Here is a 25,432-nt window from a genome sequence, read left to right as displayed (position 1 = left end):
ATACATACTATCTATAAAACTGAATACAACGGACGTAAATCGATACAACGGCTATAAATGGTTATTATGTAAAATGTGGCTATGGAAGATGAATTTTATAGTAAAATGTTGCTATCTTTGAAAGATCCCCTTCTTTATACTAACTTAAATTAAAAAGCTCATTACAAATCTTGCAGGGTGTGTTTGGTATGATGGAAAATATTTTCTGAAAAATATTTTCTTATTTTTTCTTATTTGGTGGTAAGAAAATATTGGAAAAACATTTTCTAAAGCAGCTCATTTTCCTTCATTTGAAGGAAAATGACTTCCCTAATCAGTCCAGGGAAGTCATTTTTCGGATTGAGGCAAGCGAGTAATGCCCTCACCCCCACCCCAACAATACAAATCGCAATCTCCCTTCTTCGAAATCAGAAGCATTTCATTGTCTTCTCTTCAATTTTAGAGTTTTCTTATCTTTTCTCTCAACTACGATTTTTGTAAAAATCTCAAAAGTATGCTTCATAATTAATTTCTTGTGTGTTTGCATTGTACGGAATCGTTTCCTCATAATGATTCAAGATTTGCTTATTAACATGGCTGCTCGCAGACAAATCTTGGTTGTAGTTGTTCTTTAATTGCTGGTTCCTCTTCTACCATGGGGCTACTATGTGCAACATTTTCATTTTGAGATATATTTGAACTATATTGACGCTGATTGTAATTACTAGAAGAGGCAGACCAGTTGTAATCTCCTCCTCCACTGCTAAATCCTTGAAATCTACTATTGTCATTGTGCCTAATGCATCATAATTTCATTTTTCACTTCCTAATCAAACATGAGAAAATGAATAAGAAATTAACTTATTTTCCATGGAAAACATTTTCCGTCGTATCAAACTCACCCTTAATGTAAAAATGAAATATCTTATAAATAAAACATAGAAAAAAAAATTCTGTATAGAACTAGAACGTATAAGACATGTACACATCCCTCCTACATACAAAATCACAAAACAGACAATTACTACTCCTCACCCACTTTCCCTTCCGTCCACACAATCGAATTCGAAGAGATGTGCTCATTAGAGAAGAAAGGCAACGTCTTCCTCCTTACTTTAACCGGCACCGATGACCACCGTCTTCATCCCGACCTCATCGACTCCATCTCCGCCGCACTCCGCCGTGTCCGATCTGAATCCACCTCTTCCTCCGCCCTCATCACCACCGCTGAAGGCAAATACTTCTCCAATGGTTACGATCTAAAGTGGGCCTTTGTAGACATAGCCCGTCAACAACTCATGTCTAGAAAACTCCGACGTCTCGTTTCCGACCTAATCACTTTACCCATGCCGACTATCGCGGCCGTCACCGGCCACGCCTCCGCCGCCGGGTTCGTATTCGTGCTTTGCCATGATTACATTCTGATGAGGAAGGATCGAGGGTTTCTTTACATGAGCGAGCTTGATATTGGCTTTCCTATACCTATTTGGTTTTCGGCTTTGGTGAAATGTAAAATTGGGTCACCTGCTGTTTGGCGTGAGGTAGTGATGAAAGCTGCTAAAGTGACGGGTGAAGTGGGAGTGAAAATGGGGATCGTTGATTCTGTTTACGCCGGAGTGGAGGAAACTCTGGAGGCGGCGATTAAGTTAGGTGAAGAATTGGTGAGAAGAAATTGGGATGGGAAAGTTTATGCTGGTTGTAGGAAAACACTGTATGTTGAACTGTTGAATAAGCTTGGTTCTGATGAAACTGTGGGTGATTATGGGGATGATGAAGCTAACAAGACTCTATCCAAGCTGTGATGGATTATGTTGTTTGGATTATTAAGGAAAAAATGTTGTTCACTTGTGTTTGAATTTGTCAGGTTTATAGATTCTGAAACTCTCCGTATCCCACTTTGTGAGAATATACTAGCAATGTATTGTTGTGTTTGAATTCTTCGAATACACGCTATTTTTGAAGGATTCGGCACATACTTTTATATATATATTATTTTTTAAATAATTTGAGCAACACGATCAAGATTGTCTCAACTCTCCAGTATTTGTGCGCTTCTGCTTATAGTAGATTAGCAGTATGTTATCACCTAATTTGGATGTGTAGTATAAGAACATAAGATGTATTAAAATGTTGATCAGTGTCTCTAGTTTTGAATAATCCAAAAAAAGATTTTGTTTAAGCATAAAGCGTAAAATGTCTGATATTGTTTTAAAGCACTTAAGATAATTGATGAACAGTTTAATCTGATAAAGTACGTGTTTTTTAAAGGATGATTATAACAATGAAAGCCAAAAGTTTATATTATATATTGATGAGTCTCTAAATTTCACACCAAATTATAATTTTAATCTTAAACTTTGATAGTGTACAAATAAGACCTTTAACTATTCAAAATCTGAACAAATATGACCTCCGATTTTGCAATCTCATACGTGAAAAGGTAATTCAATCCTACGATGTCATATCGTTGAAAAGGTTGACTTGAAGAGAGGTCATATTTGTGCAATTTTAAATAGTTAAAGGTCATATTTGTACATTTTTAAAGTTTTACTTTTCATATTAAAAAGACGTCGTTTTTATTATATTATTATTACTACTACTATTATTATTATTATTATTATTATTATTATTATTATTATATATATTTTTTAATTCTATAGCCGCAACACCTAACTTTTTTTTGATTAAAAAATCGAACTCGCACAGTAGGCTGAAGGAAGCGCCCAAAAAGAGCAAATAACACCACTGGGCTATCTAAGTGTCTTGTTTTATGTGGTTCAACATTAATATACGTACATAAATATAGATTTTCTACCTTATATATATAACGTAATTTTTTTACCGAGGGGGTTCGGGTGAACCCCACGACAACCACGTAGGTCCGCCCTTGCATTAATTTAATAATATTTTAATAACGTTAATTTAATATGCTACTACTACTATCCTTAATAACGTTTTATTAAAATTATAATTTTTTTATAATGAGTATAGTTTCATCTTTAGTTTAATATTTAAATAAATTATATTCAGATATATTATATAACTTAAATTTGCCCTCTGCTTTATAATATATATACATACCCGCGCGATTTTTTCGTATGAGGCTGACCCTCCTAATTAATAAATCTTCAATATTGCTCTTTTTTCGCAATGACAAAAGAAATTAGATGTCATTTTCACTTTGAGCCAAAAATAATAAAAAAGTAATAGTAAAAAGTCATTTAAATGTCATATTTGTGCAGTTTTGAATAGTTAAAGGTTATATTTGTACACTGTCAAAGTTTAAGGTCATATTTATGTATTATGCCCTTAGATTTTAAGCTGGACACGCCCAATTTTGCGTGTTGAACACGCGTTTTGCCACGTAAGATTGGAAGTCATATTTGTGCAATTTTGAATAGTTAAAGGTCATATTTGTGCACTGTCAAAGTTTAAGGTCAAAGTTATAATTTAGTGTCAAGTTTAGAGTTATTTTTATGTATTAACTCTGTATTGATTTATAAATGCTAAATAATGACTACAAATAACAATTCACTATGAAAGTATACGATCATTATAAGGTACAAATGGATAGAGTCCAGAAATGATAAACTTAATATTTAATAATATATTTAGTCTTTAATTGTAAGAATTTAATGTAGAAAGGTTTTGCAGTCATCATATCTTTAATTTCATGTTCCTAAAGGCTTATAAAGTGAACATGCAATGTATTTTTTCACTTATAAATAGAGCTCACTGATATTATTGGAACCCTTTTTACAGTTAAACTCAACTTATTTATACCAAATTCTCTGAATAAATATGACATGTTTAAAAAAGTGGGTGATGTTAGGTTAAGTTGGTCGAATTCAATTATGTTTGATTGTTTGATCCATTTTGATCTAGTTCATGATTCAAGCTAAGTTTGAATAGATTGAATCTTGATTCAATAATTAACTAATGATTCATTTTAATCCGTTCAAATTTAATTTATCACCCCTAATTGTCACCCTAGTTAAATTATACAGTAGTGCTATTAGGTACATGATTTCCTTCGGTTCTGGCAGGACAAGATTGTGTAGTGGGAAAAAAAGAGCTGTTAAAAAGGGGAAAAAAAATAAATTATCAAGTGTATAGTTTTCTATAAGAAAGATAGTTAGGTGGTGGAATTTAAACTCAAATAGTTACGTTGTTTGATTGTTGTATTTTAGATTAATAAATCTAACAGCAATATTGTTGGATCAACGAAAATTATACTACAGTGGGTTTGAGTCTGCTGATTAAAAAAGACAGCAAGTTATATGCGCCACACATAAAATTTTACTTACTAGTTTAATCGCATGCACGTGTAACGTTTGATTATTTAAAATTAAATAATTTTTTATCTATTGCGGAGATTTTTAATACAATATAAAAGTTTAAATCACTTTTCAAAGTTTCTTCACATTATAATAAAACAATGTAAACATAAATATACATTTTAATGTAAGCACACATATATTTTACAATCAGAAGTTCAAGTGGTTGATGGATCAATCACTTTTACGTTTGTCATGCAGTACTTCTTTCTTTTACTGTCAGAGTCTAAGAGATACGCATCAATTTAAATTATATTTATGGTACAATTATTTTTTTATTAATCTTTACTATCTAGATAAGATACGTCACTATTTCAATTATAGGTAAAAACAGATTCAAGATATTGTAAGCAACATTCTTACTATTAGATAAGACATGTCATTATTTTAGTTATAGGTAAAAACACATCTAAAATGTTATAAGCAAAGATTTAAAAAAAAAATCCCAATTAGTAATGATCTATGAATATTACACAATTAATTATTATTGTAAACCTCACAAATAAACTAAAAATTTAAAAAACTTACCTCAAATTACAAGTAAATTTGTCACTTCAATCCTAAAAACTATCAAAATTTCAATTTATAAAAAACTAAATCCAAACATATTTTTTCCCTATGATAGTTTTAAAGGAATGACTTTAGAACTAATTAAAGAGACAATTTACATAAGTGATATTAATTAATGGATGGAAAGCATCCAAAGCCTAAGTGATTTTTAAAACTACACAAAAATCTTATACAATAGTCATTATACTTTGTTGCCAATTTTTTTTTTCCTTTTTTACCGTTATAATTTTCTGAGTCCTTTTTTTATGAACATAAGAAATTTCTTTTTAAACCAAAATTAAGTCTGTTTATTTTTCTTTTACCATATGTTTATAATTTATTAATTTTGATGACTTTTAATAGAAAATGTTTTATTATAAATATATCAAGTGATATTAATTAATCTGTGGAAAGAATTCAATGTCTAAGTGAATTTTAAAACCACACAAAATCATATACAGTAGTCATGTACGTGCCATTGTTACCAATTTTTTTTTTCCTTCTTTGTTATTACAATTTAAGGAGTCCTTTTTTTTTTTTATATATATATACATAAGAAATTTCAATTTAAACCAAAATTAAGTCTATGTTTATTTTTCTTTTACAATATGTTTAGGATTCATTAATTTTGATGACTTCTAATAAAAAAAAGTTCTATCATAAATATATTTAATTAATTTTTAACTCTTAAATATTAGTAAAAAATAATGAAAAGACGATTTTGTCTAAAACAGAGACTTTTAGTGAAGGGTAAAAAGTTCAAATCACTTTTACAAGGATCTTCACACTTTTAATATATTATAGGTATAAATATAGATATAGATATAGATATAGATTATAGATTATAGATATAGAATAACCTTAATTTATTTTTAACGACAAACTTATTTTCCCTAACAATTAGGCTACAATTTTAATTTTAGCAGGCTATGGAGTCAATCTATTCATAGTAGACCAGCTTAATTATGAATTACATCAGAAGTTAAGTGAATTCAAGACATTGCTATGGAGTATTACGCAGTTAGGATATATTCTTTTTTTTTTACTACAACATTAGTAAATTCAAGACAAACTTCTTCTTTTTTTGGGCGGGGAGGAGGGGGGGGTGTGTGTGTGTAAAATAATTCAAGACAAAGTTATTGCAAGTCAACATCAAATACAAGAAGCTTGTGGTTGGAGCATTGAATGCAGGGGCGTGCTATGAGCCCTATGTATCAAATATTGAAGTAATGATTAATTTGCAGTACATACAAAAATAAATTAGCCATCACAATTCACAACTAAAGCATGTATTGTCCACTCCTTTCAACTTTGTTCATTACACCAGGATGGTCTCTTCTAGGTCGCACAGGGGCGCGGACCGGTGTAGAATTTTGAGTCTCTGCGGCACCCATTAAATTTAATGTGAAATAGATATAATTAAATAAAAAATAGGTATAAAATATATAAAAACACCCATAACAATAAAAAGTTAATTGAGTACATTGATATTTAATTTGATCTTTCATGTTTTACCCGTTGTATTAATTAATTTTTCTTCAAATTAAAATATAAATATTATTTAAAATGTGTATCTCAATTTGAGAATGGTAATTTGAAACAGAAGGAGTATATAATAATACTTGTCATCAATAAATAATTTAATAATCTGTATCTATTTTATTTTTGATATTAAATATTATTATTATTTAATTTATCTTTTAAAATGTTAAATTTATTATATTAAAAAGCAATATAATAAAATTATTAGTATTATTTATTATTTCTCTCTATTGTGAATAAGTAAAAATGAACATTGGAAAAGTGTAATTCTATTTTCCTTTCCAAATCCCCTCACACATGGCTAATTCAAGAGAGTAATCACAAAGCACAACAAACCTAATTGAGTATTAACAGTTGAACTACAGTTACCAAAATTTAGTCAACCTCAGCTAAGTCCAACTAGTGAAAGCTGAATTTACCCTTTCAACATTGTGGGATAAGTAAAAATATTGGATGAGGTGAGATTATTTTATTCCTCTCTCTTTGTGGGATAGAAATTTAACTATTTTAATATAAATAATAAAATAAAATAAAATAATATTAAAATTAAGTAATATCTTATGTTAATTTCAAACTTTATTCCGGAATTATTTTTGGTACCCTGACACCCCCAAAATGGTTCTAGAAACCAAAAGCAAAAGTAGTTCACTTTTGTTTGATTAAATTTAGTTTAAGCTAACCAACCAAATGCACCTCACACTTCCAACGAATCTATTCACCACATAAACAGCCAATAGCCACCACAAAGTAGACCCCAACACCAATGCCATTCTTCATTTGCTTAGCTGTCATTCACGTTCCTTCATAATCACCTCATACACACCGACACTAGCTACTAAATAATGATAAATAGCTCAACAAGTGGAACATTATTAAACTGTATACTAAAAAAATAAGGTAAATAAGTATTTTAAAAAAAAACAAAAGTACACCAACGGAACAAAACAAGAAAAACAAACGAAAAAAAAACAATGTCCTTTCCTTTACTCGGCTCACTCACTATTAAAGGACAATTTAAAAATTAAATCAAATTAAATAAAAATCTTCTCTCTGCAAGCAGTCACAAATAAAAATATGACTCCAAAACCCATAAATAAATTAAACCAAGTGGTAAAATGACGAACTAGGACAAATAAACGGACACAATTACCGACACTGACACTGTGAGTAGACCTTTCAGCAATGCCGGAGTGTTAAGGTTACCGGCGTTCTTCTTCTTACCCGCCGTACTGTTCTCCGAATCAGCTGCTGGACCGTCCGCCGGAGCACCAGCCGGAGATGAAGTTGGCGGAGCAGGAGGAGACATCATTGGAGTAGGGGAGCTAGCATCCGGAGTAGGTGCAGATGCATCAGGTGCAGGTGCTGGAGAAGTCTCCGGAGCTGGTCCTGGCGCCGGAGAAGGAGCTTTTCCGAACAATTCAACAGGGAGGAGTATACTGTCGACGGTGAAAATGCAGAACGGAGTAGAGTCGATGACAGTTGAAGCAATTCTAGAAGAGTCGACCCCGGTGTCAAGTGTCACTTGGTCACCTTCTGTAGAAGCACTCAAATCGTATTTGCTAGCTCCATTGGTAGCTAGAGTTGAAATCGGATCCTTCTTCGTCTTCAAAGTTCCAATGGGAGTGTAACTTGGTACAGCATGATACTGCAACAGAGAAACAACATCAGCACTACTCAATTTGTCCAGATCTATACCCTTAACCGCCTTGAACGCCTCATCATTCGGTGCGAAGATAGTTAAACCCTTATTAATGGCAGTTTGATATGTCTTCAGAACTCCAGATTTGATAAGTAACGAAGCAAATGTCTTACATCCTGCTTTCTCCAATGCACCTGTTATGTTAAAATCACCAGATGGAGCTGGAGCAGCCAAAATACCTGGAGCAATAATCGGAGCACTAATCTCCAACACGGAGATATTGTACTGGATTTGCTTAACAGATTTCGTGTACGTAGAAGCTAACGGCGAGTTAGGTATAGCTGAACCAAAACCCACTTTACCACCTTTAAGATCGGTGATGTTAACGGAACCCACGTTACCGTTAGCATTACCAGTAGTTTGATAAAGAGTTGTGGAAAGTGTAGTGCCATCTGAGATCTTATGGAGTTTAGTACCGTCAAAGTAATCAAGTAAAACATGAAGAGAAAGAACATTTTTGATAACGGAAAGTGGATGTTTTCCCACTACAGCAGACATAGCTGAATTAGGCAAAGCTAAGACGGTGATAGTTTGACGGCTATTTATCTCGTCGGCGAGTTTTGTTTGTGAGAGATAACTGTTGAACTCACTGTACTCCGGGAACTGGTTCAAAATTGCAGTGATATTGTGTGCTTTAACGGTAAAGGTAACGGTAACGGAAATGAGAATGAAGAGGAAAATGTGTAGTGCACCCATGGCGTACGTTGGCAGAGAGAGAAGTGAAATGTGCAGTGGAACTTCAAAGGGAGTGGAAGAAGATAAAGAAGTGTGATATTAAAGGTGGTGGAGGAGATGGTTGACCATGGTTAAGGGAGGGTGGTTGGGGGTTAACTATGGTTGAGATTTTATCGAATACTATATGGATAGCATGTGAGACAGAAGAGTATGAGAGAATTCAGTTCAACTTTTCTTTTGGACAACAGCTGGAGATATCTGATTGTGTCGGTATTATTATCTTTAAATTCTTTAAAAGTTACAATATTACAGAAATGTCCTTTATCTTTTGGTAAGTTTGGTTTGGCCTTTTTATTGGAACATCAAAAATATTGTAATTTAAGGTCAATTATTAGTAAGTTTTAACTTTTAATTATAATTGAGGTTGGTAAATCTGTATTTAGCTGGAGGACGGAATAATATGATTTCTTTTTTGGGGGATTTTGGGGGTAGCCGTTTGGCCATAAAAATTATTTATATTTTTTCAAAAAATTATTTTACTTTAGTGAAAAAAGTGAAAATAAGATGCGATTTGCCATGAAAATTTTGAATAATATTTCAAAAATGTATTTGAAAAAATGAAAATAAGTTTTACTTATTTTCACTTTTTTCGCTCATACTTCTCTCACAAAATTTTAAAAACAACTTTATTTTATATTCATGGCCAAACACAACTCAAATTCCAACTTCAACTTCAACTTCAACTCCAACTCCAACTCCAATTCGATTTTCATGGCCAAAATTTTCGCATCTTAGTAATTTGAATGAAAAGATACTCATTTTATGAGTTAGCTCATGTAGGTTGAATGAGTTTTAACTTTACTTTATTGTTTAATGCAAATTCACACATAGTAAAACATTTTGATTAAAGTTAAGTTTTGAATGGATTAATAAAACTGAAATATCAAGTATATTTATTTTTACTAAAAATTATACAAATTCACAATTTAAGTTTCACTTATTACAAAAAATCTCATCTCTCCAAACATATTACAAAAAAATCATTTTTTAAGTTAATACATATACATGGCTTTCTATGTATATGTCGGCTTTATTATGTATATGAATCGGTCTTCTTATGTATATGTCAGCCTTGTTATGTATATGAATCAGGAGAGAGAGTAAAGTAATTAAGAAAGTGTAAATAATTCTAATAAGGTTGGAATTTATGTTATTTTTACTTATTTTTAAGTGGAGTTTGAGGTATAAGAAGGGTGATGTTTAAGTAGTCTAACTCATTTGGTAATAAACGATTGGCTCAAATAAAACATATATTAAAATTAAGTATGAAAAATAAATATAATCATATAAAGAAGGCATGCTAAAAAAAAATTAAACCAGAAAAGAATAATAGAAAGAACAAATAATTCGATAATCGAAACAAATGAAACAATCGATAATAATACATTTAAAGAATATAAAATAGTAGGAGTGTGATACAATAACAATACCGACAAGGGACATCTGTGCATCTTTTCTTTATATTTCAGTTTTCGCCTCCTCATCTTATCCATCATAAGGTCACTTTCATGTCGTCCTGAATATTAATGTTCATAATTCGATCTTTCTTAGTATGCTCACACATTCACTCCATTAACATAATTGATTTTGAATCATAACCTATTTATTAGCTTAATTAATTTTAACTAGCTCAAACTAATTCATCTCACACGTTTAAAAGTATCATAATATTCTCTGCTAACAGAGAATAAAATCATAAATAATCTATTAACTGGTTGGAGTAGAAATAGTAGTAATAATAATTAAAGAAAATAACAATTACGACAGCAGCTAACATATTAATGTTGAATTTCGTAATCTCACTCACGGGCCAATCAAGAGAAACAACTTTTTCCTCATCTTTCTTTGATTCATTTTCATTCCTCCAACACCTTTTTTTATATATCCTACAATGAACAATCAAAGCATATAATCACAATTTAAAAGGAAAGTTACTAAAAGCAATGAATCATGAAATGTTTATACATGCACATATTATAAATAATCATAGAAAAGATATCAAAAGACCATACATATATGCATATTAAGATAGATACATAGCATATAAAAATTCTAAAGCAATTTGTGTCTTCACTGATGCCGGTGGTTCTGCCGCAATTGTCTCAAATTGCCAATGATGGCATCACCTTCAAACTCAAATGCAATGTGTTGTGGCTGAAATCAATTGGAGCTTCTTGTGTAGACGAACTTTCTTGCTCATTTTGGCATTGATTTCGATCGGAGAAAGTTGCACAAACTTTGATCTGCATTTTTTTTAACTCAAAAACTCGTTGTTTAATAATTATTTAGGCGTAAATTAAACGACAAATGTTTTCATGATGGTCAGAGGAGGTGGAGTTAGTCGGAGAAGAAGGAGTGGTCAGCGGTAAGTAGGGGTGTTCATGGGTCGGTTATTGATCAAAATCATAATCAAATCAACTTAGTCGATTTTTAAATTTCTAAAACTAAATCAAACCAAACAAAAGAATAACCGTCGGTTTGGTTCTTGTCGGTTTAGTGCGGTTTGGTTTGATTTTTTCGGTTTATAACTTTATCTAATGATAAAAGTTGAAAATTTAAGAAAACAATATCAACCTAACATCTGAGATGTTAACCGAGTACTGTATCTCAACCTTGAAATTAAGATGTCAACTAATTGTTATACTTCGGCAAAGTTATGAACAACACCATATGAACGTTTCTAAAAAAAATATTTTAAAACTACATTTAACAGAATGATATGATAAACCTCTCAAAAGGTGAATACATAAACTTCTTGCTCAACAAGGTTAAAAAAAAATTACAATTAGTGATTGTCTATAGTCAAATGAATCTTAGCTATAAATTTCAATATACAACAAGATATTATTTTCACAATTATTATCATTTGTCATTCAAAGTGCGAAATTCATTTAGAATCTCACAAAGTACTATCAATTGGATGAAGACACGACTAAATGTGTTACGACTAAAGTTAAATCATGATTAAAATATAAAATATAATAAATATTTATATTGTATTTATGAATAATACACAAATAATTAATTAATATATATATATATATGTATATATATATCGGTTCGATTTGGTTATTTTATCGGTTATTTTAGAGTAAAATCAAACCAAACCAAATTATTATCGTTTTTTAAAATTCAAAACCAAACCAAATCAAACCTAACCAAATATCGATTTTTTTAATCGATTTGATTTGGATCGCGGTTTGATTTGGTTAAAAACCAAACCATGAACACCCTAGCGGTAAGTTACTCATTTTCCTTTTTGAAAAAAAATTTAACACAATAGTCTTAAAAGTAGATTCTTCTTACAATACATTTTAATAATTATTTTTATATATATGTCACGTGTTTTTATTTAATTCGCTACTTTGACACGTTATTGACAAGTGTGTTACACATTACCTTATATATTTGGCTGATTATTTTAAAAGTATCAAAATGACACAAGACAGCCTTACACGAGATGTCTAAAATGAATCAGGCTTAATTGAGGTGTTAAAATAAAAATTTGTAGCAAGTTTAGGAGGTTGCGATTTATTTGACCTTTTTTGTAAGGAGGAACAATATTTTTACTTTTAAGTATATGGCCAAGATAAATGATGGGCCCGCGCCATTGCGACATAAAAGCACCAGAAATTCTTGGAATGGCCCAAATGGGGCCTACTGGGCCCTCCTATGACCCAATAAGCTTCATCAGTTTTCGTCTAAACTCTGAACCCATTGGACCAGTTATGTCGATATAGACTGGGCCCAAATATTTATAACATTTTGTTCAAAAACTTGGGTAAATTAGGTGGGATGATCATTTTTTTCAAGCTTGGTATGAGTTTTTACCTTACTCAAGATATGAAATAATTTATAAAGGTTTGATATATGAGCCTTATGAATCATTGCTTGGTATTCAATTTGAAAAAATAACATAAACATACATCTTAACTTATCATAAATCATAATTACACAAATTTTTACCTTTACAAAGTAATTACAAAAGTCCCAACGAATTATGTATCTTCTTTGGATTATTCGGGAGCTAATTATGTATCTCGCTAGATCCAATTTTTTTTAAAAAAATCGAGAGCTAATTATGCATCTTTACAAAGGAAAAATATATCTTCGTTGGATATATTGTGTATGTCGACAGACCCAAAATCGAAAAAATGTATCGAGAGCTAATTATGTATCTTTTAAAGGAGAAAAATGTATCTTCGGTGGATGTATCAGGAGCTAATTATGTATCTCGATAGACCCAAAATTGAATTTTTCAGTAATTATGCAAAATATCGGGATTTTCTGAAATTAAGCTCCAAACTATCGAGATTTGTGTTGTCTGTCCATTGAATTTATAAAAGTTTGAACATCATGAATCCGTCCTTTTTTATGCAAAATCAAATGAAATATTTGAAATCATTGGATCCTTCTTTTTTGTTTTGAATTACAAAGTTTGAATCTCGTGAATCCTTTTTAGTTTTGAAACTCCAGTAAACTTTTGAACCCTATGAATAGTTGATTCTCATTTATTAATTCTTCAAATGTTCAATAGCATTTGCTGGAGTTATTTCTTGTTATTATTAGTTAGGGATATTTCTGTCCAAATTTTTTAGTGTCGAAAGAATGACTAAATATAAAAAAAAACAAATTAATGGTTAATATTAAGTATAAATAATATAAATACCAACCCTTTTGGAAGTAATTACATCCTCTCCCACCTTTTTATTTACTTTACTCTCTCTCCCTATTAATATACATAACATAACCGACATATACATAGCATTTTGTGTATATGTTGGAATTTTTGTAATATATTTAGCGAGTTGAGATTTTTTGTAATATTAAAAATATAAGTAGTGTATTTGTGTAATTTTTAGTAATATTAAATAGCAAGTGATAAAAGTGGCCATTTACCTCATCCAACGAGAACTTGTCTATGCACATTGCAAATATTCACTCGATTCTTAAATAAGTGATGTTTTTAGCTTGAATATACCTTAAGAAATGACCCATTCTTATAAAATAAAATATATTTTCACCAACTTACTCTTAATAAATATCTTGATGTATCCTTTATTAATTTCTAAAAAACACTTCATTTAAAGAAGGATAAATTTTTTATTACCTAAATCAACCACTTATTTAGGAAAAAGGGCTAAAAGATGAATTACTTAGAAATGGAGCGAGCGTGTATTTACACCTCTATGCGTTAAATAAAATTAATGTATATAATGTATAACTAATATATCTATTTTGTTTAATTTTGTATAAATACTATATAATCATTTATAAATAATATATTTATACTTTTTTTTTAACGTTAATCCACACATCATATGTAAATTCACACTAGGTAAATCTCTTTTATCGCACATAAAGTTGAGCTTGGATCATTGAGGTTGGATATATTCGACTCCAAATCTGGACATGTAAATTCATGTTCTCTTTTAGGGATCCGTTTGGACATGTGACATGATAATTATGATATGAAATTCGATTAATATAATTTTGAATTTTTTTTAGACATATAATTTAGATTCTTTTACGTTATATTGTTTTTTCATAAATATAAGACTCCTCAAGTTGTGATTCATGAAACTATCAAAATTTCTCCAATTCTTATGCAATCTTATCTAATGAGTAAACTATAGTTCATAACAGGATATTTGAATATCGTAAAGTACCACATAAATAAACCACACATCTCCATGTTTCTTTGATAAACAACTATTTGTGATTACAAACTTTAATTTCAAATGCACACAACATTATAAAGATCTATTAGTCAATAATAGTAATAACTAGTTATTCTTTAATATAATCATTTCACAAATACAAACATTTTCTTCATGCCAAGCATATATATATTTTTTTTCCAAAAGTTAAAATGAATATTAATATAATTGTATTAATGATATACATTAAACTGTTTGAGTAACAAGGATACAATACTAAGTTTTTTCTCCTGCAAAACAACCTATTATTTTGTTCATAAAGCAAACACATCAAATTAATCATGCTAGAATTAGTAATACATGAATTAGTTATATTGATATCATTCTTATCAATTATTTGATTCGTTTTATTAAAAATAACATGCATTACATAATTTTTTTAAAAAGATTATTTATTTACAAAATATCCTTCATATTATTTAATTTTGTATGCTTTTTAGAGGCCAATGTATCTTTAATCATATCTATGCATGTATTAAAATTTTTTGTATTGCTAATACCATAATTTGCTATGTAGTAATTATGTAAAGTGAAAAATCATACCAAAATTGATACATACATTATTTTCTCAAATTCACCCTATAAGACAATTCCTTAGAAATCAACAACAGCAATGGTGGGATGTATAAAAACTTTTATCTTTAATAAAAAAATTTAAATTAAATCCTGAACACTCAAAAAGTTTAGGGGATATTCGGCCATCAAATTTTTTTACTTTTTAAAAAAATATTACTATTTCATTTAAATGAAAATCATAGATAAAAATTTCAATATTTAGAAAAGTCACTTTTTTCTTAGCACGTGTATTCAAATTAGTCGAATTGAATTGAAAAAAAATGACATGTAGATTATTGAAGAGTGAAGAGGTAAGTGGTATACAGAGGGTAAAGCCAGTGGTTAACCATAAGAACTGGGTAAGTGATGAAGCGTGGTACTACTCTTGCTACTACCTCTGTCTTATTTCATGTATCGTTATTTAATCAGGCATAAATTTTAAAAAATAAGTAATGACTTTATAAAATTATTTCTCTTAAAATTATTTTAATATTTATTTTTTAATTATCTTTTTTTAATAAGTAAAATTTAATAAAAATAAAATAAAAATAATATTATTAAATAATTATCACATAAGGAAACATGATATTTTTTTATTTTTTTTTAAGACGGACCACCAAGAAAATGGTGACATGGGAGTACCACTTAATAGATATACTCATCACGAAATTCTTCTGAAGAGGTGGTGTTTATCTGATGGTTTGTGTGTGAGTCTGCCTATTTGGCTTTAAGGGCTGACAATAATGTCAGAACAGTTCTGACCACCCCACTTTAATTACACCACCACTAGTACATGTTCACATTCACAGACAAAAGCTACTAGTAAAATGGCCAGTGTGCCATGCCAGTAGTAATGTAATGAGTAACCCCTGACCTGACCTAACTTTTTTTTTTTGAGGAATTTTAATTCGACAGATTAAGGATTAATTATTTGTGAATTTGAGCTTTATTTAAAGATTTATCGTTGATCAATTGATTGCTATATGCATAAGATGAGAATTGAATTCCTGAAATTTACTTAAACGACTTAGTGAACTAACTATTAGGCCAATCAAGCTTCGTTGACCTGACCTAACTTCGTTTGTTTTCCTCATTGCTTCACTGCCGTGTTCTTCTTCTTTTAATATTCCTTGCTGTATTTTTGTCTCTTTATTATCATCGTCATCTCTAAATTAGCTAGCAAAGTGTTTCTTTTTGTTATATTACTAGTAATTTGAAATGACTTAGTAATAACCATTTTGTAGCTACCACTAATATAATGTGTGACTCATTACACACATATATATATTTAATATTTGTGTTGGAATTCGATTAATCCAAATTCGCATCATATTAGGTTCATTTTGAGGAATCACTTTGATACAAACTTTATGAATTTTAATCAATATTTTAGAATATTACCTTTTCATCATGTTGACGGGAGAAGAATTGCAACTTGTAATACTTTTTGAATAATTTTTAAATAGTTAATTAATCTAATTTAATTTCAAATTTCAATAAAATTAATTCTGGATAACCATAAGGACCATATACTAAATTAAATAGAGGATTTTTAACTCTTTTGTTAATCTAATTTTGAATTACTCCTGCTTAACAAATTATATTTATACAGTAATAAAATGAAAGAAAATGAATGGGAAGAAAGGACATTTATTTATTGTTTTTTTGCTCTCCTACTGTGCTCATCAGTGTTTGCTTTGATGCATCTGTTGCAAGTGTCAGCAATATCAGCTGTAGTTTCAGAAACTGAACCACTCTCCATTTTCTGTATACACTAGTAAATTTTGGGTTGGTTTAGTTGCAGGTTTTTCCTTTTTTTCCTTTCAAGAAAATAATCCCATGTAAAGTCAAGAAATGCAGCTTCATCAGTTCTCTGTCACCACTCTTTTCCCCTCTGGTTTTCCCCATTCTCTCTCTCTCTCTGTCTTTTTTTTTTTGCCTTTATTTATGTGTTTATGTGTTAAAGATTGGATTTTTCCTTGTGGGGTTCATGAATCATTCTTAAAGATTGGATCTTTGTTTGTGGGGTTTGTGATACTAATGGAATTATGTTTGTTTTGATGAAGGAAAAGGAAAAGAAGATGAAATAAAGGAGGAACAAGTGTCACCACCACCTTGCATAGAGTTGTCTTTAGGCAATGGAAGTTCAAGCCATGTAGTTGAGGAAGAAGAAGTAAAAGATGGCAAAGCAAAGTCTGTTTTTACAGAAGCTCAGTTTCGTGAACTACAACTTCAAGCTGTGATTTTTAAGTATTTAGTTTCTGGTCTTCCTGTTCCTTTTCATCTGTTTTTCACTATTTGGAGTAGTGTTTCTAGCTCCTTGGGTGACGGTGGAATCTACAAACTATATCCTACATGTAAAGTTCCTTTCTTTGGCTCTAATTTTGTCCTTTTTCTATTTTGTGATTGCTAGTTTTCATCAAGAACATTTGCGTAGTTACTTGTACTTCTCTCCTTGTATATGGTTTCTTTTCGTTCTAGTATCTCCATTTCGATTTGTTTGTTTGGTTTTGACTGAGTTTAATGAAGGAAAGAAACTTTTGAATCTTGTGACCTTTAACTCCAGATACTTCAAATGTGTCAAGATGCCCTTCAATCTTACTAAGTGGAAAGTTGTAACTAAAAGAATTGCCAAGAAAGTAAGGAAAATATTCTTTTTAAAATGGAAAGTAGTACAACCAAATTGAAATGGAGTCAGTACGAGTTTTATGAGCCAAATTGGCAAGAATGTGTTTTTTTTTTTGGATGAACTGTTGAAAAATTATTGGATGATACTCCTGTTTTTTTTTGGTAGGTCTAATAGTGGGAACTTTGGTATTTGTTTTTGGATACTTGAACTACTTCTTTGTGAATAACAGAATTGAAAAGCCTATTGATAAGAATGCTAAGATCTCAAGAACATTGATTTTTGGTTGCTGAAACTTGGTATGTTGGATAAAGTTCAGCTGCTGGAAAAGATTTGCTTGTGTTTTCTTTGAGTTGATATTCTGACACTGCAACGTGTTCTGATTATGTTCTTTTTTGAGTTTTGGCTCTTTTTCTTTCTGTATTCTGAATTCTACAATGCTTTTGGATTATCCTATTAGATTGGCTCTACTGTTTTATTGCCTATACTGTGAGATTCATTTAGTGGTGGTCATTTATGAATTGAAGATAAGATTGATCCTTGGTAATTGTATTCAATCGTTCATCTTTCCTCCCAACAATATCAGGGGAAAGCGTTGTTTGTTACGTCATTCCTATGGTGGGAACTCTAAATTTTATAAACTCAAATGGCTTATAGGCTTACTTGTGGGTTGTTATCTAAAAGTCTTCACATCATACTTAGCTTGATATGGGGAATGAATATCTGGTGTGGAATATTCTTTGATAGGTAAGGATTAGAGTAAATGTTTCTCCATCTTAAATTCGTTTGCACAATGATGAGCTTGGCTATGTGAATATTTAAGAACCTTGAAGCCTGTGATAATGCTTTAGTGTTTAATAATATGGTCTCTGGTTGCAGTGGGACGATTCGATTATACAAGCATGATGGATCCTGAACCAGGAAGGTGTAGAAGAACTGATGGGAAGAAATGGAGGTGCAGAAGGGATGTGATTCCAGGTCAGAAGTACTGTGAGCAGCACATGCATCGGGGTCGACGTTCAAGAAAGCATGTGGAAGCTTCCGAATATGTTAAGAAATCAGATGATGCAAGTGTCGCTTCCTTGAGAGCGAAACTGTATGCTAGTTCTGATGACCTTGGCAGCAAATGTGCTCCTGCAAGTAGTAAAACTTCATGTTTGTCTTCTAGCAGAAATAACCAAAATATCAGCATCGAGGACTCATCTACTAAACCAAGATTCATCAATTCCAGTAACAGCAGCGATAAGAAAGACAACCTCATGACTTGCAATAGAAAGGACAATGCAAGTTGCCCAAGAACCCCATCTTTCATTGCTGGTGACAATGCTGATAGCAAGAACATTGATTTCAATCGTATTAGTCCCAGCACAACCAACCAAAAACAGAATTGTGGAGATGCTAGGAATGATGGTGCTTTGCTTCCAATTTATGGTGTACTTGCAAAGAGTGATCTGCAACACACTACAGGTAAAGCGTAAACTCCAATATTTCTGGCTTCATATTTGATGGTTATAGCTTTTTTTTTATTCGAGTCTTCTGCAATGGCTAGATTTTTTTTGGTAGATTTTTAAAAATCTACTTTGGAATTGGAGAAAGTATTCTAGTAATTCTTCTAGCGTATTCTGTTACCGTTTTTAACAATCTAAGCTGGAGTTGGAGAAAGTTTTCATGTAATTTCTTTTGGCATATCATGTTAATCTAGAACCAATTTCTTGCTACTATCTATACAAACTATATATTGGTGATGACATTAACCTGCTATAACGTTTGAATAACATAAAACTATACATCTTTTTTACACACTGTTTGTCTGTATGAGGATTCTATTGTCATACAATTCCATAAGCTGGTATCTATCTGCAAGAATTCAAGCTTGGGTATGAAATATTGTGCCATTTCCGATTTCTTCTTGCTGTGTAACAGGAATCACTAACTTGACTTTTGGTTGTCACACATGCTCAGAAACTGAACAGGAAAGGTGCAGAAGATCAGATGGTAAGAAATGGAGATGTAGCAGGAATGTCGTTCCGCATCAGAAGTACTGTGAGATTCACATGCACAGGGGAGCCAAAAGAAAAAGTGTAGCCCCTGACTCGGTTGTTGTCCCGCCTTCTAAACCTTCGTTTTGCCCACCCGAAAATGATGCTACTGGAAGAAACTTGAACACCAGTCTCTCCATTTACACAATCCCAGGCCCTCAAAACACTACAGATGGTGATTCTAACAGTAACAGTACTAGTGATGCCACTACTATCACCGATGAAATACCAGCATTTGTGTCGCGTTAGTTGAAATCCCGGAGACTTTTGTGATGTTGGTGTTATTTTTTTGCAAGATGTGTTAACCTTGGGAGAGTTGAGAAATGTCCATCAAGGTGGTTTTGTGGTCTTGTACAAGTTCCTTGCTAGTTTGTATATCTTTTAGGACTGAAAATTCCGTTTTGTAGTAGGATCAGATGGACATGTATCTTTTTCCTATATCTCTGGGCTAATTGATGTCTGCTTTTGTTACTAGATATTGCTGCTAGATTTTTTTATATTTTAAAAAAGCTAATGGAGCTACTAATATGTACACCAAAGGATGTGGTGCAGCGGATGAGACAATTCCTCCTTTAGATCTCGCGTTCGAGTCTTGACTAAGGAAAAATTCTTGGTAGGGAACGATACCCCGAATGGGCTCCACCCGACATAAATCTGAATTAGTCGCGCTTCAATGCGGGTACCGTACACCTAATTCCACTAATATGTTGGTTTTGACTTGTCCTCTCCTTCTTAGTGTATCACATTAATACGTTTACTAGTGATATAACAAGCATAACTCGAATATAATTTTTGACAATTGCAGGTGATCATGTGGTTGCTTAAGGCGGGGAGTTAGGATTAGAGATGGCAACAGCCAACTGGATGGCAGATAGCCCTATATGAAAGTAATAAATTAGAAGTTTTTGAAAGCTTAATGATGTAAAAGTAATTTGTTTGTCTTGTTTTGGTTCCGCACAAACTTTCAAAAAATAAAAAATTAAAACTTTCAAATTTTGTGATATTATATTTAAATATAAGTCAAATATATTAAATGTCTTTTAATTTTGTGATTTTAATAAAAAGTTAAAATTAAAGAGTTGCTGAAAAAAAGAATGACACTCCTTTTGAAATAAACTACAACAAAAGGTACTAAATACATACTTCTTTCGTGTGAATTTACTTGTCACGTTTTGACTTAACATATCTATTAAGAAAACAATGATTGATACAATGACTTTATTATATGAATTGATGTATAGTACTAGTCTATTATTAATTTGACACACGTCTTTAAGAAACAATAAATAATACTCTTTGAGGAAAGAAGTAGCACTAGCCCAAGAAATCTGAGGAGTACTAATAGGGATCGATGGAACCTCAAGTGGAGCAGTAAAGTCAGGGCTCGGGAGTACAAGCCCTATACCAAGTCTTCATTCTATGAGTATGGTGAACTTTCTCCGCATTTGCCCAAGTTGGGATGGAGGTTACAACACTATTACATCTTTGTGGAGGCATGATAAAAAACGCAATTAAGCCAAGGATTAGAGAAGATTCATAGTAACTAGACTCCTAGACTCTCTAGCATGAATTGGAACATAAGTAAAGGAAACATTCCTAAATGTCTTATAGCCTCCCCTTATAACTGTGGTGTGCTACATACTCATAAAAAAGACTGCACTCAACACGACTTTGTATACACCAGTGATCCTGAATCGTATTTTATTATCAAGTTTGTCACGATCCGAACCAAAAAGACTTACTATTAAGAATTAATATAACTTTAATGGCTCATTATGATTGAGAGTTGCACCAAATGAATCTGAAAATTGTTTTTTTTTAATAGAGACCTCAAAAAGATCGAAAATTTATATGTACAAACTAAGAAGTCGCACATCAATGAAATAATGCTAATGGTACGTAAATTAAAGAAGTCCATATATAGGTTTAAACACATGACAAATATGGTACTATAAATTTACTAATACTATAGTATCTTTCAACAACAACAACAAACCCAGTGTATTCCCACCTAGTGGGGTCTGGGGGGGTAAGATGTACGCAGTCCATACCTCTACCTCTGATGAAGTAGAAAGGTTGTTTCCGATAGACCCCCGGCTCAAGGCACGAGATACCACACAAACACATAGTGCAGCACAGAAGCAGATTACATAACATAAATACGGCACCCATAAGTAATATAAAGCAGAGGAAAGCAGGGGAAAGCACACAGATTCGTAATACAACATGGAACACGGAACACGGAATCATGACAAGAATAAAACCTCCACCAAGTAATTCCCTACACTAGCGACCCGAACTGGCCCTAATCCTCTGCCGTAATTCGCTTCCTCCAGACCTTCCTATCTAGGGTCATGTCCTCGGTGAGCTGTATCTTTGATTTTAAAAAATATTGTAGATCGATAGACATATCAAAAAATCAGTGAAAATAAATTTGTATTTTATTCTCGTATGTTAATAATATGTTACCAGTTGTTAATAATTTAGTGATCCTGCATGAAAGTGTTTTTTCACATAAAGAATGAAGATTTAAGTGAGATATTTTTTGATATGTATGAAATATTTCATAATAGGTCATATTAATCATCGAATTATCTCAACAAATGTCTAAAAAATCTAAAGAAATTATATTCACTTATAATTTATTGCTGAAAAATACAAAAAAAAAAGTACTATGATATCTAAAAGAGACATTTGATGAATACTTGTATATATAACATCGATATAATGAAAGTTTAATGATTAGATGCTTAGACAGTAGACTTAAATTTTATAGGTGACATTCGCGCTAAGTATTTGTTTCTATATTGTTAAGGAACATTGATATGGAATAATGTTTAAGTAAACTATTTGTCTTATCAATTATGAAAGCAAAAAATTGTGATATTGTATTTCTGACCACTATTTACATATTATGACTGCAAAATTTTATCTCAAGACTTGTGGTTGTCAATGTTATCATGAAGGAGCTAAAACTTATGACAATTATTCTAAATTAGTGTTTTTCTTCTCAAGTATGACAAATGCTCTAAATTTTCTCAAATTTTAATACTGATTGCTAGAAGTCTTGAACAGCAGAATTACTGACATTATTATTAGTAACTATTTTTTGAGCCATTGCCTAATATTTTTGATATCTTTACTCGACATACTGTGGCACCTGAGGTAGTAGAATATGGAAATTTACGAGAAAATTGCATGCTTGATTTCAAAATTCAAATTGGCCACTTGGAGGCTAAACATAATGTTGAAGTCATGAAAATCCGAAGATACGAGTCTAAGCTTCATGTCAAGCATAAGCCCTCAATTGTGATCCATACCTATACTTCAAAATAAGGGTAAACAAAATAAATACCAATACTTTGCTACATAATTACCCTCTCTCTCAATTTTTATATTAATTACTTAATATCCCGGATATGATACATAAGTTTGGTCTGGATACATAACTATCAAACTAATTGACTATAAAAAAAGAAAAATAATGGTATGGAATTAAATGATAGAGCAATTAATGGATTTTGATTGAGATATGTCTCTTGAATCCCTAAAAATTAATAACAACTTCATAATCAAAATTTGAATCACCACAATTAACAATCTCCAATCATAATTCTCCCAAATGTTCTAAAATCAAAATGTGCACAAAATACAAAATTATATCAACAAAAAATGTCAGAAAAACTTATACATACCTAATCCAAAACATATAATTGATGATGATACATAAGATACAACGTGTAGTTTTAAATGAACTATAAATACAACACATATGCATCAACTGTACTCAATATTTTGAATATATCAGTTGCAAAATAATTCATAACAATTTCAAAATTTAGTATGTATCAGATATAATGATATATCTCTTAAAAATGGATCTATGCATCATAATAAGTATGTTGAATGTATCAAGTGTGAACTAACCCAAATTACATATAATTTCTTATTATGTATCATAAAATAATGTAATATGTCGTTAAAATCAGATATATGTACTCGGCATATTAATGTATCAGGTATTACAAGAACCAAAACACATATAAATATTAGTATGTATCAGAAAGCCTGCAATGTTTTATGTATCAGAAACCTTAGAACTATGTATCAAATTCAGTAAAGTGAATGTATCTGATGTTAAAAAAAGAACCTAAATCACATGTAAATTTCAGTAAGTATTGGAAAGCATGCAATGTCTCAGTGCATTATACTTATGTATCGGATTCACTTCAAAACATGTAAGGCATACCTTTGATAAATGTTTTTTTTTTTTGCAACTTGCCAAAATCCCACTTCACTATCGGAGTTCGCCGCGCATTTACTTGTTAAAAATCTTAATTCACCGTGGCTGCTTTGCGTGGCAGCAATATTTGAGTAGAACTAGGGGCGGACCTATATATATTTTTTTTTCAGCTTTTGAATTTTTTAAGCACCCACAATCCATAAATCCTGGGTCCGCCACTGAGTAGAACCAACACTAAAGAATGGTCCTTGTTTCATTAATAATCTTAAAATATTGAAAAAATAAAAACTCAACAATAGATTGACTTCAATTTCTCAACTATTAAACTTAAAAAAAAAAATTATGAAAACAAATTAACCTCCAAAGTAAATTTGAAGAAAAAAGTTAATGAAGGTTGTAATTGAAAGTTAAAACTTGAATACGTTGAAGTAGTGGATGACAAGTCGATAACACGATTGTAATTTAAAATTGTTGAATTGATGAATTTGTCAGATATTTTATCATGATTTTGGGCGAGTTTTGAGGAGTAGGAGGCGCAAAAATAGAATGGATTGTAATGTATCAGCAAATATTAAGGTTTTATGAGTTAGAAGAGGTTTTTATAATTAATTTAGTGAAATAGATTTTAAATAATAATGAAAAGTTAAGGTGTGGTGTTAAGTAATTTAATCCTTAAAATAATTACATTTCTTTAACTTTTGTAGCACTATTTTTGGCCTCCCCCTTTCCCCTCTCTCCATTCTCCTTGCTCCCTCTCAATCTCGTCATCTCTCTCCTTCCTATCTCTGTCTCTCACTGCCTGATCTCTCTCACACCATCTCTCTTTCGTAGCCACTACCCTCTTTGTCTTGTTTCTTTCTTTTTTTTTTTTTTTGCTCAAATATTTGTAAGCAATAGAATACCATGTCTTTGTAGTCATGGAAAATTTATCGTTTACAAGATGAATTCAATCCTAATAATAGAATTCTTAGAGGATACTCTATCCTAAACTCTAGCTTCAAGATTACTTTAGCCAAAATCCTAAATTATGTATATCTTAAGGGTGGCCTCGTTCCTTGAAGAGACATCTTAAGATCGCCAAAAATTTCGTAAACTCGTACAATATTCACAAAAAGAGATCAAACTCTTTCTTCTTGATAATCAAACACTTCAAACCCCTTTACATGGAGATCAAATTCAAACCTTCCTATGTTCGAGAAATATGCTACTAAAAGCCCTCGAATTATGGAAAAATTCATATCAAATTTAAATCTTCCTTAATTCGAGAAATACGCTGCTAACAAACCTCAAATTCTGATGAAAATTAAGGGAAAAAAATCAAAGGAATAATATAATTATACTCATATTCTTGATCAATAAAATTATGCTTCTTCAAATTTTATTTTGCGATAGTTTATTTTTTACGAAT

General features: G+C 31.2%; 3 protein-coding genes across 3 annotated transcripts; 2 read left to right on the top strand and 1 right to left on the bottom strand.

Moving 5' to 3' along the window:
- The first annotated feature begins 739 nt into the window (after positions 1–739).
- Positions 740–1,994, top strand: LOC107873287 (enoyl-CoA delta isomerase 1, peroxisomal). The gene has a single exon (XM_016720074.2). It carries the CDS (start codon positions 1,053–1,055, stop codon positions 1,779–1,781), a length of 729 nt encoding a protein of 242 aa, XP_016575560.1. The 5' UTR covers positions 740–1,052; the 3' UTR covers positions 1,782–1,994.
- Positions 1,995–7,300: 5,306 nt separating this feature from the next.
- LOC107873295 (fasciclin-like arabinogalactan protein 10) lies at positions 7,301–9,085 on the bottom strand. The gene has a single exon (XM_016720086.2). It carries the CDS (start codon positions 8,800–8,802, stop codon positions 7,531–7,533), a length of 1,272 nt encoding a protein of 423 aa, XP_016575572.1. The 5' UTR covers positions 8,803–9,085; the 3' UTR covers positions 7,301–7,530.
- Positions 9,086–16,687: 7,602 nt separating this feature from the next.
- Positions 16,688–20,255, top strand: LOC107873301 (growth-regulating factor 9). Its single transcript, XM_016720099.2, has 4 exons — positions 16,688–17,013; positions 17,183–17,473; positions 18,622–19,209; positions 19,705–20,255. The coding sequence occupies exons 1-4, from the start codon at positions 16,971–16,973 to the stop codon at positions 20,028–20,030; spliced, it is 1,248 nt and encodes a 415-aa protein (XP_016575585.2). The 5' UTR covers positions 16,688–16,970; the 3' UTR covers positions 20,031–20,255.
- Positions 20,256–25,432: the final 5,177 nt, after the last annotated feature.

Source organism: Capsicum annuum, chromosome 1, assembly GCF_002878395.1.
Source record: "Capsicum annuum cultivar UCD-10X-F1 chromosome 1, UCD10Xv1.1, whole genome shotgun sequence".
Lineage (NCBI taxonomy): Eukaryota > Viridiplantae > Streptophyta > Magnoliopsida > Solanales > Solanaceae > Capsicum > Capsicum annuum.
This window is presented reverse-complemented; position numbering and strand designations above follow the sequence as displayed.